Source organism: Sinohyriopsis cumingii, chromosome 16 (assembly GCF_028554795.1).
Source record: "Sinohyriopsis cumingii isolate HCF-2022 chromosome 16, ASM2855479v2, whole genome shotgun sequence".
In the NCBI taxonomy this organism is placed as follows: domain Eukaryota; kingdom Metazoa; phylum Mollusca; class Bivalvia; order Unionida; family Unionidae; genus Sinohyriopsis; species Sinohyriopsis cumingii.
The window spans coordinates 64,210,963-64,231,007 of record NC_142976.1 but is presented as its reverse complement, the minus strand read 5'-3'; the positions used below and the strand labels follow the sequence as shown (position 1 = coordinate 64,231,007).

General features: G+C 34.6%; 1 protein-coding gene across 1 annotated transcript in view; it reads right to left on the bottom strand.

Moving 5' to 3' along the window:
- Nucleotides 1-20,045, bottom strand: part of LOC149780590 (ribosome quality control complex subunit TCF25-like) — a 46,622-nt gene that overhangs the window by 7,378 nt on the left and 19,199 nt on the right. The window contains exons 7-14 of the mRNA XM_089937706.1: nucleotides 19,775-19,874; nucleotides 18,802-18,895; nucleotides 17,125-17,217; nucleotides 13,800-13,905; nucleotides 13,113-13,217; nucleotides 7,418-7,536; nucleotides 5,373-5,531; nucleotides 1,543-1,633 (exon numbers count right to left, since the gene is read on the bottom strand). Coding sequence (XP_089793832.1) covers nucleotides 1,543-1,633; nucleotides 5,373-5,531; nucleotides 7,418-7,536; nucleotides 13,113-13,217; nucleotides 13,800-13,905; nucleotides 17,125-17,217; nucleotides 18,802-18,895; nucleotides 19,775-19,874 — 867 coding nt within the window. The remainder of the gene's footprint in view (nucleotides 1-1,542; nucleotides 1,634-5,372; nucleotides 5,532-7,417; nucleotides 7,537-13,112; nucleotides 13,218-13,799; nucleotides 13,906-17,124; nucleotides 17,218-18,801; nucleotides 18,896-19,774; nucleotides 19,875-20,045) is intronic.

Genomic DNA, 20,045 nt, shown 5'->3' with positions numbered 1-20,045 from the left:
GTACTAGAATGTAATTGTTTGCTATTAGTATGAAATAAGTTTTAGTATCTGACCACACCAACTGGAATCAGGTCACGTGAGGGCCTCAAGGGAGAATAGTCCTAAATGGGTCTCCCTGTATAAACAAAGTATTATTATCAAGATTTCTTCTTCTTCTTCTTATTATTATTACTGTCATTATTATCGGTTATGTTATTAATGTAAAGCACCAATCCTTTACTATCCCACATACTAATGAAATACACTATTGCCATAACTATCTGGAAAATTATAAACGAGTTTCATACTATTATATCTATTTCATCTTGTTTTTATTCACTGACAAGCTCTTTGACCAATCAGTTTTATGTATGATGATCTTCAAAGATGGTAGATTGTTTTTGTTGTTGTGGGGTTTAACACCATTTTTCAGCACACAATAGGTTATGCATGGCGGCCAGTATTAATGATGGAGTTAGAACCCGGGAAGAACCACTGACCCACGAGAAGCTAGTGGCAAGCTTTCTCACATAGCCACATTGGCCGAATCCTAGACTCGAACACATGCAGCCAGACAGGTGAGATGGCAGTGATCCGTAACGGAAGAGCGCTTTAGACCACTCGAAGATGGTAGATAATTGTAAAAGATTAAAACATACCCGTAGAAGATGGTAAGACATTAAAACATGGCAGTAGATGATAGTAAGAGATTAAGACACTGTGATACATAATGATAAAAGATTAAAACATGGCTGATTCTTTTGTTTCAAGCAACAGATTGTGTTTTTCAATCTGCTGTGTTAGTTAAGGGATAAGCTAAAACTGCATGGTGGGTTTGGTGTCTTGGACTTGGACATTCTGTTCACTTGTTTTTTAACACTGCATGAAGTATTTTTGTATGTTTGAGATAGTAAAAACTATTTTAGCCATCCAAATACATATGGAACTGCTGCAGCTTTTCTTTGAGAACTCTTACCCTCATTCAAACCTTTATTTCTCCACTTGTCCATTAAGGCTACCTCTAAACAAAGTTCACCTGACTACATTCTAGGGTTAACCATTATGAATGAATGTGTCTCATCTTGAATGAAAATTCCACATAGTCAAGAACTTAATGCAGACAAGATGTCAAGTCTTTTGTTAAAAATAACATACGAGAAACTAATAACTTGCAAAGAGGAACCTCTACCAAAATAAATTAATACTAATGGAGATTTTTTTGTATAACTTGTTGATCTTTTATGTGCATCACATGAATAGGAAATTTCATGTCTAATCTACAATATCTTATGCTATGATTTGATAATTATGTATATTTACTAGGAATTGATGGGTGGGGAAATTCTGCTGAGAACCTGGCCAGGTCTGGGTGGCTGAGCCAGGTAATTGTCAATCCTTAATAGCCAGGTACCCATCCATCACTAATAAAACTGACCTGGCCAAGTACCCAACAAAATTTTCCTACCTGTCCATATAGATATATTAGGGATGGACTGGTGCTTGGCTCAGCCATCCAGATATATGTACTAATAAAAAGACAATTAAAAAAAAAGAATAATATACTAGTGGAAGAGTAGTGGTGGCATCAGGCACTTCAGAGATGAGGATATGTCGGTAGATGTTTCTAGGTGTCCCCTGGTATCTGGACAGCCGTCTGAAATCATAAATAACATCATTGTTTGAATAAGCTGCCCAAGTTTTATGAAGAATTTCACCCAGTAACTCAAAAGAATTAACTTAATACAAGCATGTACAATAAAGTTTTCATAACTCGTACCTCAGCAACTTAAGTACATGGAATAAATAAAATGACATGCTCATGCAGTCCTGAGCATCTTGAACCTCAATAACCTGAATTCAAAAGGAAACCTCAATAACCTGAATTCAAAAGGAAACTAAATGCAGCCAATCTTTAGAATTGGAGGAAAAATTGGTAGGGCATGCAAATCTTTATTACTATGCTTGTATTCATTAATAAGTTATTGGTGTGCATCAGAAGCACACAGTCAATACCTGTTTTTTGTTTGTTTGGACTGAGCTTGCTTTAAGGTATTGTGCCTATAGGGCTTTATGTCCGACTGTATTCTGAACATGTTTTGAGTAATACAAATTTGCCAGTGCATGCTGAGTGTGTTTTGATTACTGTAGGGACCAATTGTTGTGGTTCTCATTGTTGCCCTGAACAATGAATTTAAAGACAACAAAAAATTAGCTATTCATGATGATAATCCCCACCCACCCACCCACTTTCTTACATTGTTTTGTTCTAAGAGATTAACAAATCCATGAGTCACTGATGAATCAATGTTTATACTGTAATTGGATAATAATATTAGCTTTTATACATGTTTGTTTTATTTCAACCCTTTGAAAAAAGAGAAGTAAAAAGCACTTTATATTGTTTCAAAGCACACATATCAATATGGTATCTTGTATTTTCACTCAATGCCTTCTATTGATATTTGATATAAGTTGTTGCTGTTGTATGGTTTAACGCCATTTTTCAGCACAAGATAGGCTATGCATGGCGGCCAGTATTACTGGTGGAGGAAGAACCCTGGAAAATCCAGGGAAGAACCACCGACCCACGAGAAGTTACTGGCAGGCTTTCCCATGTACCCATGCTAGTCGAGCCTTGGACTCGAACCCACGCAGACAGAGGTGAGATGGCAGTAATCCCTAATGGTGAGCGCTTCAGACCACTCGGCCACTCGGGGCCCCATTTCTGATATAAGTAAGGACAGAGAAAAAAGAGAAAAAGCATGAGTTATACAAAAAATAATAATTAAAATAAAAATAAAAGAGACTAATAATAAAAACTAGTATATGAAAATTAAATTTAATAACTGTTCAAATTAATCCTTCATTCGAGTATAACTATTGCTAAACAATTTAATCCTCCAGTAAGCACATTTCATTTTATTAATGAATTTTGAATCCAAAAGAGCAACAAACCTGTAAAATACTATAACTATTGCTTGAAGTACTATTATTAATGAAACATTATGTATATACACTAATTACAGAAGTGTATTACAGTTCACACTTCACTGATATTCTGACAAAAACCAATGTATCAACATCATGTCAATTAAGTATGATGGTATACACAAATGCTTGTCAGGTGATTATTCCCAAATTGCAGAAATGAGCAAAACTAGCTTTCTCGAAACCACTAATAATTAAGTCCAATCTTTAACTCATTATCGAACAAGTTACAATTGTGCATTTACTGTGAACTGGCTTGATTAATTAAGTTTTATTGTTCAATAATACAGTATAATGATCGTCACCAGTAACATCTTCCTTTTCTCTGATGGCCTCATGACCTATTATCATACCAGTTGTGGAAATGTGATTTTAATTTTGTGTACTCTTTATTTATTGTCACATCTAGTCAATGAAGTTGGTTTGTACATAAGGCAGGCACAAACAAAGGAGTGATTCCACTATCTTTCCATTAAGTTAGCTTCATTACATTTTGGAAGTGTTTTTTTCCTTTGATGTTGAGCACTCAGATGAAAACGTGGCATAAGCATATATACCTATATATTTGTCTACCTGTGTGCCTGGATAGACTGAGGGCTACATAAAACTGCTCTGCATGATTGTGTTTGAATGACAATGAATGAAATCTCTGAAAATTATAAAAGATAAAATAAACCTTTTATTTAGATTTATTTTGTTTACTAACAGATGATGTTGATTATAATAATAATAATAATAATAATAATAATAATAATAACAATAATAATAATAATAATAATTTGTACTAATAATGATAATTTAACATAATTCTTAAATATAATTGCATCAATAAAGCATTGCTTCTAAGACTCATAATCACCACCACTACCACATCATTATCAATGCCGTTATCAAAGGCAAATTCCAGCACAAATCTTGATAATAAATTTTGACCTGAAAAACATTTTTTCTACCCAAAATTTCCTTTTAAAACACCATGTGAATACACTGTAAATTTACTAGTGCACAAGTGTCCAACTTTGCAAATATGCAAACGTTTGTGCATGTGTGTGTGTGATTTGGATTTTAACACAGATTTAACAATTGTAGTCATATTGCTATGATGTATGAAGTGTGGAAGTTTATAGTGATGACTAGTACTGAGGCATCATGCTGCTACACCCAGTCATATATATATACTTAGTAATTCTGTACCAAAGTTACAACTAAATTCAGCCAATGATATGGAAGATTTTTAACAACTACCACAGAGGATCTTAATACAGCTGATGCATGACACTGTCAAGGCTGTGAAACTGATACCAATATCTTGTCATTCACAGGCAAGATAATTTTTTTTATTTATTCAATTAATTAATAACAATAAAATATGCTGGCATTCATGCAATGAATTCAGTTTCTCAAGCAATGAATTATGCTGGCATTCATGCAATGAATTCAATTTGATAAAACTATATTATGCTGGCACAGAAGACCTTAATACAGTTGATGTATGACACAGCAAAGGTTGTGAAAGTGATACCAATACAAAATTATACACTAAAATAATTCAAAAATATCAATTTTCATGAACCTTGTACATGTGTTTTATTACTATTATGTGTATTTCATTTGTATTGTGTGCTTTATCTTTCAATGTAACTGAGGGTAGAAGTCTACCTGACTATTTTCATGTTCATCTTATTAGTAAGCTACAAATAGGTTGTTTACTAAGGTTTGAGTTCTAGACCCAGCCTTAATTATGACCTTAGAAGATTCTAGAAAGATATTTGTTTACAGTTTGGGGTAATTTTCCATTAAGAAAAGGTTACTGCAACAGAGGCAAAGTGGAGATGTATATGACTTTGAGATAAACAAGATTATTCATACCTTCTTTAGTTTCAGTCTGCAGAAGTATTAGCTGTTGTATTTAGATGTATCCTGAGAGGAATCATTTATTTAAATTATATGCTGGAATTACGTAGTGCTCATTGACTGTTTGGACTAAAACACCATGTTGGAATTATTGTGAATTCATTTAAAGACATTCTGCATTATATCATTGTGACATATCAAGACTGTTAGCACATTGGCACATTCAAAACTCTTCGTACATCAGCTCATTCATGATTGAAATTCATTCAGAACACTACAGGAATTCATTCATAACACTTTATACTTTTTGACCTTTGATATAACTTTGGAAATTAATTCACAATACTGTAAGTTCCTTTTAAATGTTCACTTTGTATTCTAAGAAAATAAATTATTTCTTCAATTTTACCAAATTTTTTGGTTTTGCTTTTTGTTGTTACTTAGTTTAAGACCATACAGTCATAACAATACTGACATCTGTAAAGTTCAATATTCAACAAAAAAGGACAAAATTTACATAATTTTCGGTACAAATTTTCAAGGAATCTTACTTGCTCTTATAATCTTCCAATAATGGGTCTTTAGCATCTACCCTCTGCAGTGTGGCCTTGACATTTCTTTCCATCCAGGTCACAACCTCTGGCTCTTTCCAGCAGGACTTGCATCGTCCAATATACAAAGCTATCAGCTGCTTCAAGGCAGGTGGCTGACTGTCAATATGGGTGAATACATTTGTAACATAGCATACACTGTACGTACATAAAAAAGACCTTAAAGAAAGTTGGTGTCATGCATAAGGTTTAATTATGACAGCAATCAATTAACCCTCTCCCCTTTTGTCAAATTGAAAAGCACAATATATGCTTGCCCCATGTTTTTTAGTCATCTGTGTAGGTACTAGTAGGACATCCCAATATCTTACCCCAAGTGCAAGCCAACCACAAAGTTTTGGTCCAAGTCTGAGATGTAGAAATAATGTTATTATGCAGAAACCATAATTCTTCTTTCAATTAGTGACCTTGACCTTTGACTTTTTCAACCCAAAATTCAGAGTCTTCTTCCTTACACCAAATCCAAGCTATTTATGAAGTTTTATAATTGTAGATATAATTTTACTGTGTGGAAACAAATAACAGACACATGTATAGACGGACAAGCATTGTACATAATAAGTTGCCTTATGGTGTCCATTTAAAAAAAGTGAATTCTGGCCCCATTTTCTATGCATTAAATAAGGTCAGTTGCACAATGTTCCAACTTTAAAAAATTCTATGTAAAACCATGACCATGGCAAGTCATTGATTTTTTTAGAGGGAGATAACTCCATGATCCTGATGATCACGTACTAAACCATACCTGTCCATAGATTGTTACTGGTTGTTTTTTTTTATTATTGTTTCATGATGACAGATGCAGCAGGTCAGCTGCTTAGTGATGGCAGCTTGTATATTGTATGTGCTCACTTATAAATCAAGTCCAACTGCAAGCACAGATCAGAACCTAACATCACATAATGCACTGTCAGATCAGGGTCCATGTTGTATGTTCAACTTACTACTCCCAACAAACTGCACAGACCCATATCTGCTGGCACATTATGCGATGGAAGATCTGGATATGTGCATTTGCAGATGGACTCTACTACTAAATTAGTATACACAGTAATCTTCAATAACTTAGTAACTTTCATTGAATTCCCAATGATTTTCCTCATTTCTTCCACACACGAAAAATGATTACAAAGAACCATTTGCTATAAAACAGGTCTGTGTTAGATACGAAATCATTTGAAATCATGTTACTGATTAAAATCGGGAATAAAAAAGATCAATTAATAAAAACGCAGGACTGATTTTGAAAGATCAATTGAGAAGTGAAGGACTGCTTTTAATCAATGCCCTGACAAAATTGGTAACTGTGCTTAGTTTTTTATTCTGTCCTACTTAAATGAGACGGGGGAAAAAACCTGTAAAGAGGTGTAACAGCTCCCCGTTTTTTGTCACAAATCATGTCAAAATTACATCTGGAAAAATATTTTTCCTTACAACTGATACAAGGTTTTTTAAAATGCATACATTGATCTCCTAAAAAAAACACGCAAATCTATCAAAAGAAATTCACTGAATGGCAAATATAACAGACACAAAAAATAATACAAGAGCTATTTCCATTGATAACAATGGCAAATCCTCATGCCTTTTATTAATGTTTTGTCCCTACATCATCCAAATCCCAACCACTTCTAGACCTTGACCTAGTTACATATATTACATTTGTCATACTGTTACAAATGCATGTAAAAGAACGAGAAGCAAAAAATATTACAAAGGTCACTGTAATTGCAATAATTTTTACATATGACCTTTGATCTCCTACCCAGTGACCCCATGGAAGGGGTCCTAAATTCACACCCATCTTGCAGGTTTCTAATTAGGGCAACATATGTACCACTACATCCAGTGGTTTAGGGAGAAATAGTTATCGACAGATAGACAAACATAGGAGAGGGTATCATGGTAATAAAAATGAATAAACATAGAATAGAAAGTCCTAATAAAGTAACAGGCATGATAATCTGACTACTATTTCATTTTACCTATATTCAGCATTAGGACCAAAGAACGGATGAGCAGCTACAGCCTTGTCAGGTTGTATGCTGCACTTGTCCAGTAGAGGCATCAGAAGACTGGGAAACATCAGTAGGTTTTTCTGCAGCTGTAAATGGAAAATAACAAAGAACTGTAATGGAAATGACATGATTTTAAGGAGCACTAATGATTTATTTTACTCAGCTGCAATAACTGTTTAAATTTTTAAGATATTAACATCATGCACATTTTGTGAATGACATTTCATAAATGATGAAGGAACTTACCTTAATCTGACCATATGTCCTTGATATTTTTTAATGTAACATTATGACAGCCGTATCATAGCATTACTTTGTCTACATTGTGTATGTGTGTGATTTGGATTTTTAACGTAGCTTTAACAATTTTTCAGTAATATCACTATGATGTCTGCAGTGTGGCAATTTATAGTGATGTCTAGCACTGAGGCATCATGCCACAGACATGTAGCATCATGTCCCATCCAGTTACATTATCCTGACACCAGGCTGGCCAGTCCTAACACTAACCTCTTAATGCAGAAAGACATGACAAACTATGATATAGAAACTCCCTCAAAGTTAACAGCTGTAAAGTAATTTCCTGAACAAGTCTCTTCATCTGCAACTCGAGTAATACTTGGAACAGATGTAGCATGGACACAGACTAGAGTAATGTTTGGAATAGATGTAGCATGGGCACACACTCGAGTAATGCTTGGAATAGATGTAGCATGGACACGTATGATTTTCTCTAATTAACTGGATGTGATGATAGCTGCTATCGATCTTAGGATGGTGCGGTGCCATCACATTTTACTGTACTATATTAGTCACACACTCAATAACAATTATCTTCAACTCTGACTGTCTCTCTTGCCCTTTCAAACTTTTCCACAGTCCTGTGGACCTGCCCATTCAAAACTGTTCACAGTACTGTGGAACTGCCCTATTAAAAACTTTTCCATAGTACTGTGGACCAGCCCTATTCATACTTTTCCACAGTACTGTAGACCTGCCCCATTCAAAATTGTCCACAGTACTGTGGACCTGCCCTGTTCATACTTTTCCACAGTACTATGGACCTGTACCGTTCAAACTTTTCCACAGTACTGTGGACCATGTTCCCGCTGTCAATGAACTGCAAACACTCCAAGGTCATGGTGACATGCATTTTGTCCATGTGGGGTACATATCATGATTGTCCTCTGACTTTAAACTTCTTGCATTCAGCACATTTGTTACAAATGTATATCCAAAATGACAACCCAAAACAGAAAGGGAAATAACAACCCAAAGGTGTTAATATAACCATTAATTGCATTTATTACAAATACCAGTCAGAAATTCAACCAGTGTTTACAATCAGAACATAAAACTGAAAAAGTATCAAGCATACAGTGTGGGTCTTATGAGGTCAGAACACCTAAGTCCACAAACTGCAGAAAAAGTAATGCATAAATGTCAATACAAATGCTAAAATATGGTAACCAATACATTGATGAAACAAATTTACAATAAATTATGACACATTTGCTCAATGTGCAGAAAGATGGTCTTGATGGATATCAAGAGTCAAACAAATACCAAGAGTCAATGCAGTGTGAAGTTACTTGTACACTACCTGTATCAACCTGGTGGTGGAAAAGGTAGGTAATTTGGAAGAGTTTGTCTCTGTTATATAGCTGGGGGAAATCCTTCTGTGAACATCTGAGAGGTTGCAGATTTTAATTCCCCCCCAAAAAAAATAACAGCATAGCTGGACTGATACCATTAGCTATTGTTGTTTTTGTTGTAGGGTTTAACGCCATTTTTCAGCTCACGATAGGCTATACATGGCGGCCAGTATTAATGGTGGAGGACGAACCTGGGAAAATCCCGGAAAGAACCACCAACCCACGAGAAGCTACTGGCAAGTGGCAAGCTTTCTCACATACCCACATTAGCTGAATCCGAGACTCGAACCCACGCAGACAGGTGAGATGGTAGTGATCTGTAACAGACGGCGCTTTAGACCACTCGGCCATTCTGGGCCCCCCATTAGCTATTAGTTTTGTTCCAAGATAATTAAAATCCTGAAAACAAATTTATGATACATTATCCAAATTTATAATGCCTAACAAAACCAGTCATACCCTGTAGTATTTTGTACAAGAACTGAAAGAGAAGACGACATGGTACAATGTATCCATGGTTTGAACTACCATATTTACCATATATAATGGGACACAATAAAATATTTTCTTTTTCCTTTCCCAGAACTAAAGGTGATTTTTTTTTCTACCAAGGTCATATATCCCAAGACAAAAAACAAATTACACTTGTGTTGAATTTGCAACCCCTAATTGAAATAAAAAAAGATAAACAAAATGCTTACTTGATAAACAAGTGAAAAAACTAACTTTGTAATGTTATCATTTATTCCTGTTTTTTTTATCATTTGCATTAAAGGGGAAAAAATATATCCATGAACTCCGTATATGTAGCGATGGCATCGATACTGTTGCATGTATCACTTATGTAAGATAACACATGAAACATTGTTCATTGATGTAAACAGAGAAAAAGATCGTGTTTGATTGTACTCAAAGGTTTGAACATGTTATCTGACTGATAACTAGATCGAACAAAATCACAAGCAAGAGGGAAATAATCAACTGATTGCCTGAAGACAACTGCCATCCACACATGATACAGTGTTAGGTGCAAAATCACCAAGACAATTATATCCAGGTCAACTATATGACAGTATCTCACAAATAAAAATTATTATTTGCAGATACATTCATTTGAGTTCAAATGACAATCTTTTCACAAGCATGGGTTACAAAAAGTATTATTAAAGCAAGTTCTTGATGTGTATAATATTTACTTGCAGACATCAATGCCCATTCATAATAATTACGACTGCAGATGCCAAACAAATAGAAGCCTGGGTAGTGAATAAACACAACTGGCAGTGAGCAATAAACTCACTGTTTGAACTTACCAACAGAATATCAAATACAATAGCTATTTTTATTACAAAGCAAGCCAACTTTGGAAGCAGACTTTGGATACTTTTAAGTGTGCCAATTTTTTAAAAATAGGATATCAAATACAAAGGTTATTTTATTATAAAGCACGACAACCTACGAAGCTGACTTTGGGTTCTTTTAAGTGTGCCCAAAATAATTTTTGAATACACAAAATTGGCAGAATTTTGAAAATAAATTGAAACAATGGAACAATTTTTAAAGTGACACAATATAGTGCTTCATGCATGGACATCAATGACCCAGCACTGTCCAGAAGATTTGGAGAAAATAAAATTATTTGATGATTTCGTGAAGGCCAGTAGAGAGTATGATTTTGCCAACAATATGACCATTTCCTTGGATGAAATTCCAGTGTACTTTGATCTCATTCCGGGATGAACTGTCAATAAGATGGGGAGTTAAAAGTGTGAGAATTAGCATGACTGGTGTAGATTTAATAGATTTAAACAAAATTAGACTTCAGTCCTTGCAGTTTCTGCTTCAGGAGATTTGTTGCCTCCAACAATAACTTTTCATGGCATAAGAATGCTAACGAAATATTCATGCATTAGAAAAATGGATCATAAATATGCAGGTGAAGGGTTGGGTTTATGAAACAATGCTGCAATTGAGTTTTTTTCTCAAGTACAGTTTTATATTTTTTTTTAAAAAAATTTTTAGTTGGAGTGCATTTTTCGATAAGTAATTTTCAAATAAATTTAAAGGTTTCCCACAAATTATGACAAAAAAAACCCTGATGTGTCCCAGAACATAATGTGCACAAAAAAATAACTTTAAAAATTAATTTATGGTGTCCCAACAAATAGTGTCTTAACATATATGGGAAATACAGTAATCACACACTAACTACATATCTTAACTTTACGATGTTCATCTTACAGCAATAGATCCTTCAAATTTCATTGTGTTTCTAATGATATTTTGATTCTCTGTGCAAACACAGAGTTAGCTTTTATAGCAATAAAAGCAGTTAAAAAGATATGCAAACCATATTTATTGTTTTATTGGTCTCATTGAACTTTCACACTTATCCGACCAGGTTAAACTCCCAATGTGTCAGGGCTTCCACAACCCTTATGAGTGACCTTAATTCTGATTCAAATCCATATTTACCTGTTTCTTGAAAGAATTTGAGAAATATAATTTAAAGTTTTTTTTAACTAAACCCTAACACTAATCTTCTGTCTGTAACCTTGACCCCTCTATCTAGAGATGAAGAGAGTTTCAGAATGAATTGTTTATGCTCTTTAATGGAACATTTAAAGCATGATGAAAATGAATCATTGGGTTATACAAATATAAACAAACTATAATCTTTTGTCCAATTTTGACACGTAGATAAATAATGTGGATAAGTGATTGTGACGTATAACATTTAAAAGTACCATCTGTACTTATGTGTAAATCTAGCAGCAGACCAGGTTTATGTGGTTTATTTTGCTGATTACTCGTAAAAAAAAACTAAATAGAACTAAATGTCCTAGCACATTAAATGCCAGCAGATCTGGGTCTGTGCAGTAAACATTTTTACTAAACTTAGAACTGAGTATATATGGCATACAGGGTACGAACAAAAGTCATCAAGGGGTTTATGAAACATAAGCCATTGAAAGACATGCAGAACCTTATAAAAACCATTTCCACTGATGGCAGTTGAAAAGTGACTTCTGTGTCTCCTTTTTCCATTAACATGGGACTGCACTAAAAACAAGATTTTGACTTGTGTACGATTTGGATTGCTTAACGTAGCTTTAGCAATTTTTCAGTCACATCACTATGATGTCCGCAGTGTGGCAGTTTATAAAGATGTCTAGCACTGGGCATCATGACACAGACATATAGCACGATGTCCAACACAGTCACATTATCCTGACACCAGGTTGAGCAGTCCTAACACTAACCTCTTAATGCTGAGTGCCAAGCAAGGCAACTGTTAGTATCATTTTTATAAGTTTCTGGTATGACTCAGCTGGGGTTCAAACCCATGACCTCCTGCATCTGAGGTGGACACTCTAACCACTAAAAACAAATTAAATCCATCATAACTTGGTGAGTAGACATTAAAATTACTACTGAAGGAGCACTTTTATCACTTTGTTATGATGCATCTGTTTATTTTGATTAGGCATCTATTCCAGCTTTTTAAAATATTTTCTAACATCAGTAAAATCATTTTTAAATACAAATGTTGTTTGTCATTTGAATCTGAGCTTGGAGTGGACCAATATTATAACCCTCTTTAATAAAATCAGCAATGAAGTCCTTATGTGTGTGTGTGTGATTTGGATTTTTAACGTAGCTTTAGCAATTTCTCAGTTACATCTATCGATACGATGTCTGCAGTGTGACAGCTTATAGTGATGTCTACCACTGGGGTATCATGCTGCAGGCATGTAGCATGATGTCCCACCCAGTCACATTATCCTGACACCAGGCCGACCAGTCCTAACACTAACCTCTTAATGCTGAGCACCAAGAGAGGAAGCTGTTAGTACCATTTTCTAAGTCTTTGGTATGACTTTACTGGGGATCGATCCCACGACCTCCCGCATCTGAGGCGGACACTCTAACCACTAGGCCACCGGAGTGGTATGAAGTCCTTATTGCAAAAAATGTTTCCAGCTCGAAAAACAATCAATGCTTACCATGGCATCAGCTTTACTCAAGTCTCCACCCTCTTGATTCAGATGAAACATTGCCAGAGACACAGAGAAGGCAAAATTGGGGAGTTGAGACAAATTCCGGTGGCCCTAAAGGCAAAAACATTTGAAAGAAACATGTCATGATACATGAATGTGTAAATCAAAAGAGAAGGAACAATAATAACGACGAGACCTTTTCATACCATCATGAAGTTTTTAACCTGCATCTGTATGAAGGGGTCAGTTGGCAGTTTCATATTTTCACATAAAAAACAATATATATTTTGCATACAAATAATTAATAAACTTTTAAATGAAACTGTCAGCATCTGGTAAAAAGATACATTTCATTTATTCATTCAATATAACATCCCCAAACATGTTTATAGCAAACATGTTAATATGGCAAATTATATCTCCCACGAGAAACGTTTATTGTTATTATTAAAAGAATGATTGCCAATGGACAGTGCAAATCAATCTCTACTGTTAACATTACACAGTTGTCACAAATGTTAGAACAATTATAAAGCAACATTTTTACTGAGATTTAATAAAAACATCTCATCTAGCAAGAGTCATTAATTTCAAAATGTCCTTTATAGGTAAGCGTAACTTTACATAATAGGCAGTAATCTGAAGAAACTGGGCTTTTATAGGGCAATCATAGGGAAATTGGCCAAAACTTACCTCCCACTCTTCAAAAAGCTTGATTAGGTAGTCATACTGCTTAGCCCGCAAAGCATAGAAATCAATCATCAATAAAACACACATAGGATCATCAACAGGGTCCAGACTGAAAAAAATCTGCTGAAGTATTAAATGGGTGGCAAGTTTTCAACTTTCCTTGCTATAAAACCTCCACCTAATGCACAAAGATGATGGACTAAGGTTTAGATGACCCATGGGGTCAAAACTGTTTTATCATAGCAACATATTCTGAAAGAGCTGTGGTATACATGGTATGAGCTAGGATCCCACAAAAATTGGTTCAATTTTCACTAGCTGCCATTTAATTATTTTAACTGGAATAAAATTGTATGGTTTTGTGAATTTTTTTTATTAATGTTGGCAACTAAATAATGGATTGAGAAGGAAGACCTATTATATCCTGAGGATCATGGTTCACTGTCATTCACTTTGTGCTCAATATCAACTGCAAAATCCCCAAAAATTGGCACCACACAAAAAAATGACCCTGACTCAAAATAAATGGGCTTCCATTCACTGAATGTTTATGATGTAAATGTCACATTTTGAGTTGACAGACCCGCTCGAAGAACTAAATGCTTTAACCATATGCAATGCCAATGATATTCTATTTGGACATAACACTGAAATCATTAGTTTTTTATCGCTATAAGGAGGCCGAGCAAAATTTCCTTTCCCAAAAGTGCACATCTGTAAACAAATGATATCCTAATTATGAGCAATTAACAAATTACACACTCTCCAGTATGAATCATACGCACATGTGGACCTAAAATATAGCCTTTTGAAAGACCTCTTTTCATTGGCTGAAGCACAAGAAAATTCAGCAATGACTTGTTCTGCTGAAAACAGACATCACATCCAATGCTGGACCATATCCTGTTGATTTGTGATAGAAGGTGTTATGTAATGCTTGACACGAAAGCGTAAGCAATTTTCTACCTAAGGACTCAGAGTATAGGTCGTACTTTTTGTGAAATTCATGCAGAGACCTATCCACTGTTGGCACTAATTATCAATCAAATCACTAAAAGCAAACAAATTTGCTGTTTACTACCAGTTTTCTTTGGTATTTTAAATTTTATATCTGATGACAGAAACATCTGAGTCTTATAATGTTATCAGCATGTTCAACCATTCTAATGTTATCAAAATATTCTATCATTCTACAGTTATCAACATATTCTACCATTCTACTGTAGCATTTATCAATGTATTCTATCATTCTACAGTTATCAACATATTCTACCATTCTACTGTAGCATTTATCAATGTATTCTACAATTTTACTGTTATCAACATGTTCTACCATTCAAATTTTATCAACATTCTACAATTCTACTGTTATCAACATGTTCTACAATTTTACTGTTATCAACATGTTCTACAATTTTACTGTTATCAACATGTTCTACCATTCAAATTTTATCAACATGTTCTACCATTCAAATTTTATCAACATTCTACAATTCTACTGTTATCAACATGTTCTACAATTTTACTGTTATCAACATGTTCTACAATTTTACTGTTATCAACATGTTCTACCATTCTACTGTTATCAACATATTCTACAATTCTACTGTTATCAACATGTTCTACCATTCTACTGTTATCAACATGTTCTACCATTCTACTGTTATCAACGTGTTCTACCATTCTACTGTTATCAACGTGTTCTACCATTCTACTGTTATCAACATGTTTTACCATTCTACTGTTATCAACATGTTTTACCATTCTACTGTTATCAACATGTTCTACAATTTTACTATTATGAATATATTCTACCATTCTACTGTAGTATTTATCAATGTATTCTACCATTCTGCAGTTAACAACATATTCTATACCATCAACTGTTAAAATATTTTACCATTCTACTGTTATCAACATATTTTACCATTCTGCAGTTAACAACATGTTCTACCATTCTACTGTTATCAACATGTTTTACCATTCTACTGTTATCAACATATTTTACCATTCTGCAGTTAACAACATGTTCTACCATTCTGCTCATCATTCATCCTGTAACCTGGCTGGTTGTAAGGGCATCACTGATGACTTTGCATCAATCTCTCTCCATTTTGCCCTGTTCTCCACTGCTCTTTGGGACTTTGCAAAGTCCATGCCTGTCCACTCTTTGATGTTTATCTTCCCATCTTCTTTGGTCTGCCTATTTTCCTTTCCTCTCACTGTGCCCTATAGGATTGTCTTTGACAGGCCAGGTGACCATGAGATGTGACCATAACATCTTAGTTTGCACATCTTTACAGCGGTGGGCAGATCTTCATGTGATCCAACTGCACTCTGGATCCTAAATTGCACCTCCTCATCAGAAACAGTCTATGTATGAGATGTTCAAGATCCTTTGATAACATCTTATCTGTTGTTATTGTTGTTGTTGTTATAGGGTTTAACACCATTTTTCAGCAGAAGATAGGCTATACATGGCGGCCAGTATTAATGGTGGAGGAAGAACCCAGGAAAACCCTGGAAAGAACCACCGACCCACAAGAAGCTACCAGCAAGCTTTCTCGCATATCCACATTGACCGATCCCGAGACTCGAACCCACACAGACAGAGGTGAGATGGCAGTGATCCATGACTAAGAGCGCTTTAGACCACTGCCACTCGGGGCCCCACCATCTTATCTGTAAGGCATGGATTCTTCTCTCAAGTTGTGCTGTCAAAGTCCATGTTTTGCATGCACAGAGGAATATGGACATGGCAAGAGAGCATAAAAGCTTGATCTTGGACTCAGGCATGATGTTGCTGTTCTTCCAAATAGGCTTCAGCCTAGCCAGTGCAGTTGTTGTCTGCACTACCTTGGAAAGAACCTCAGGTTTGTAACCTTCATTAGGGACAATAGCACCTAGGTACCTGAAACTTGTGCCCAGCTTCTGTTCATTCACTCTTATTTCTTTTTGGATGCCACTTGGGTTGTTTGTCATTAGTTTGGTCTTTTAGTGCTTATAGACATCGACATACCATCAGTGAAGCGCAGTTTGTTAAATATTCTGCCTCCAACACTGACACTGCTCATATCGTTTTCCAAGGCACGGGACATAATTCTTTCCAGGTAGATGTTGAAGAGAGTAGGTGAGAGGAGGTACTTTAATTTATGAATACATTATCTGAACAAACAATCTATACCTTTATATTTATCTGTATTACTAGTAAGTTTTTGATGCAAAATTGATAAAAGGAACAGATACAAATTTAATGAATCCTTTTACTTGTAAGTCCAAAAACATAATTAAAACAAGGAATTTAACAGTAACATTAAAAAAGCCTTACCTTAAAAGAAGTTTGCAAAATTCTAATGCTGTCCGATAGCATCCCCTCTGACCGATGTTAGTAATGTGCTTGAAGAGAGCTAGGTAAAAAGCCCTGTAAATAAATAAAACATTCTTATAATGATACATGTACACCAACATAATCAAAAAGTAGAGCCACCTCTCATTAGAACAACTAAATGGTTTCCAGCCATTTTTCTCACAACAAATCTATTGCTATTAAGATCATTCCTTTAAGTTAACAATGAGTTACTTCCCTTATCTAGCCAGCATATGTAAGTAAATAAAAAACAATGTTACTGGTTAGCCCATACTACATTATTCATTATCATCTTGAGCCATCTAGCACACCTAAAACCCAAACTATGGTGGTCATCAGTGACAGTTATTTCCCTGTCAGTAAGTCCTCACCTCCTGGAACAGTCATTTTAAAGAACAGCTTCTAAACAAAATATGCACGATTTTTATTGGTAAAGTACTATCAGAGTCAAGAACTTAATTATCTGTTTAAAAGGTAAGAAATTTTAGTTCATACATTGTTTTCATTATTCTTCTGTTGGGACCCAAATAATCATCTGCAACAAACATCACAGCAGTAAGAGCTGAATGGACCACAAAAAACAATATTGTATTGTAATTTAAATATTTTTTCTTCATGAAATAAACTCAACACATTCCTGACAAAGTTTTCACAAATTCATCTTTCTAAATTTGATTACTTTTGCTCTTAAACAACACAAAGATACTTAAAGAATAAGGACATAATCATCTTTTACCCTATACTTGAACCGGAGATGCTGAATATATGACCAGGATGCCAAGACATTTTTTAAAAATACCTGAGGGGGCGCTCACCAGATAATATGTACTTTTGAGAGAGTGACGTATGTAAGGTGAAGTAGTTCGCATTTAAAACACGCACAATGGAGAGAATGTTGGCATACCTCTATGCTACATTAATGTAATGTGGATGATATTTCTTTTGGATATTGTACTTTTGGAAATTTTACATGATTTAAGCACACTGCTAACTAAAATGACTGCTCTCTTGTGTTAAAAAATCAGCCTGAATTAGTCTAAAGTACACTATACATAGCAGCTATTAAAACAGGGAAAATGAATTTTGCCAGACTAGACAATACCAGCTTCTGAAAGTGCAATGAATGAATTACCAAATATATAAAACGTAAAAAAAGTTATTGGCTCTTTTTTATAGAATTTACCTCTGAAGTTCAGGAAGGGAAAACGACTAAGTAGAGCTAGCACTTTTTTGAAAGGTGCACATCTGAAGTAAGGCCAAGCTGTATACTCTAGAACCCATAGTACACCCATGAATCATACACCAAAATAAAGGGAATTAAAGGTTCTTTGCATTATACCTAAGATATACAAGGTCTTTTTTAAATAGCCAGTATAACCAGTGAGGAAAGCCGGGGAAATTCTTTTTCTTTAAAATCCTAACCCTATGGAAAATGTGAAACTGTATAGTGCCACCTGAATCACCTGAATATTAGGAAAGATTTAAAGTTCACTAAAACATCATATTCATCTATGCAACAGTCAGGTCAATTCCCAAACATTCATTTAAACAGTAGCGTTGGATTGACTGTTAGGTTCTACTGATATTTTACAATGTCAATAAAGATTACACATATAAGACTACAGAGGCATACTCCACCTATTTTCCCGTTGTTTAAACTCTAGTCTGGATGTACCGGTGGTTAGGCTAAACATGGGGTGGAAAGCCATTTCCATTCCAAGCATTGCTCTCTCTGGAATAAGAAGGCTACATTTCAGGCAACTTCAACAGAAACACATACAAACAAAAAGAAACAAAAAGGAAAGAAAGGGAGAGAAAGAACAAAAGATCCATATATAGACATATCAACTATACCAGTTGATACTGCAAAATACATTATATTACACCATTTTAGAATCAATAATCTGTTCTGATAAAATCCCATTCAGCAATTTTGTAGAATCAAATTTCAGTAACTGATTAATATTACCTTCTCAGATAATTTTTATGAAAAATCGTTTTGCAAAACCAACCTCCTCACTAAATTTGCTCAATTTTTTTAATTTACTTTGGGTATGTATGTATTAAGATTGACAGCAAGCTAGCTAGCCAGCTAGACTGGAGATCACAGTGACTTGGAATATATACATATATATATATATATATATATATATATATATATATATATATATATATATATATATATACATACACAGCTCATCCTAGTAGTTTACTTATTATATATTGAGGTTTATCAGCTCTGCAATCATGCCAATGGTAAAATAATTTGTGAAAGTCAAACTACAATAAACATTCTCAAATTTTGACTGCAAGACTATTATCCCTAAAGTAATCAAAAGGAGCTTACCTATAGCATGATATCTTTAGGAGTGATCATTGTTGTGATCTCTTATAAATGATCTAGGAGCTTACCTATAGCATGATATCTTTAGGAGTGATCATTGTTGTGATCTCTTATAAATGATCAAAAGGAGCTTACCTATAGCATGATATCTTTAGGAGTGATCATTGTTGTGATCTCTTATAAATGATCAAAAGGAGCTTACCTATAGCATGATATCTTTAGGAGTGATCATTGATGTGATCTCTTATAAATGATCTAGGAGCTTACCTATAAGTTCTGATGCCATTTGCATATCTTCACTCATTCTAAACACCTCACTCAGTTGTATTAATGCATCGATATGGTAGGGGTGCTCTTGCAAAATATTCTGAAAAAATAAATTCTTGGCACATGCATTTCCACTCATTTTCATTATTATTAAGAATAATTTCCTTAGAATTTTGACACACATTGCCAATCACCTCCCAAAAATACATCTTTGATCTTGAATTTAAAATTTGATGTATGACATTTTTCATATGGGTAAAACATCTTTATT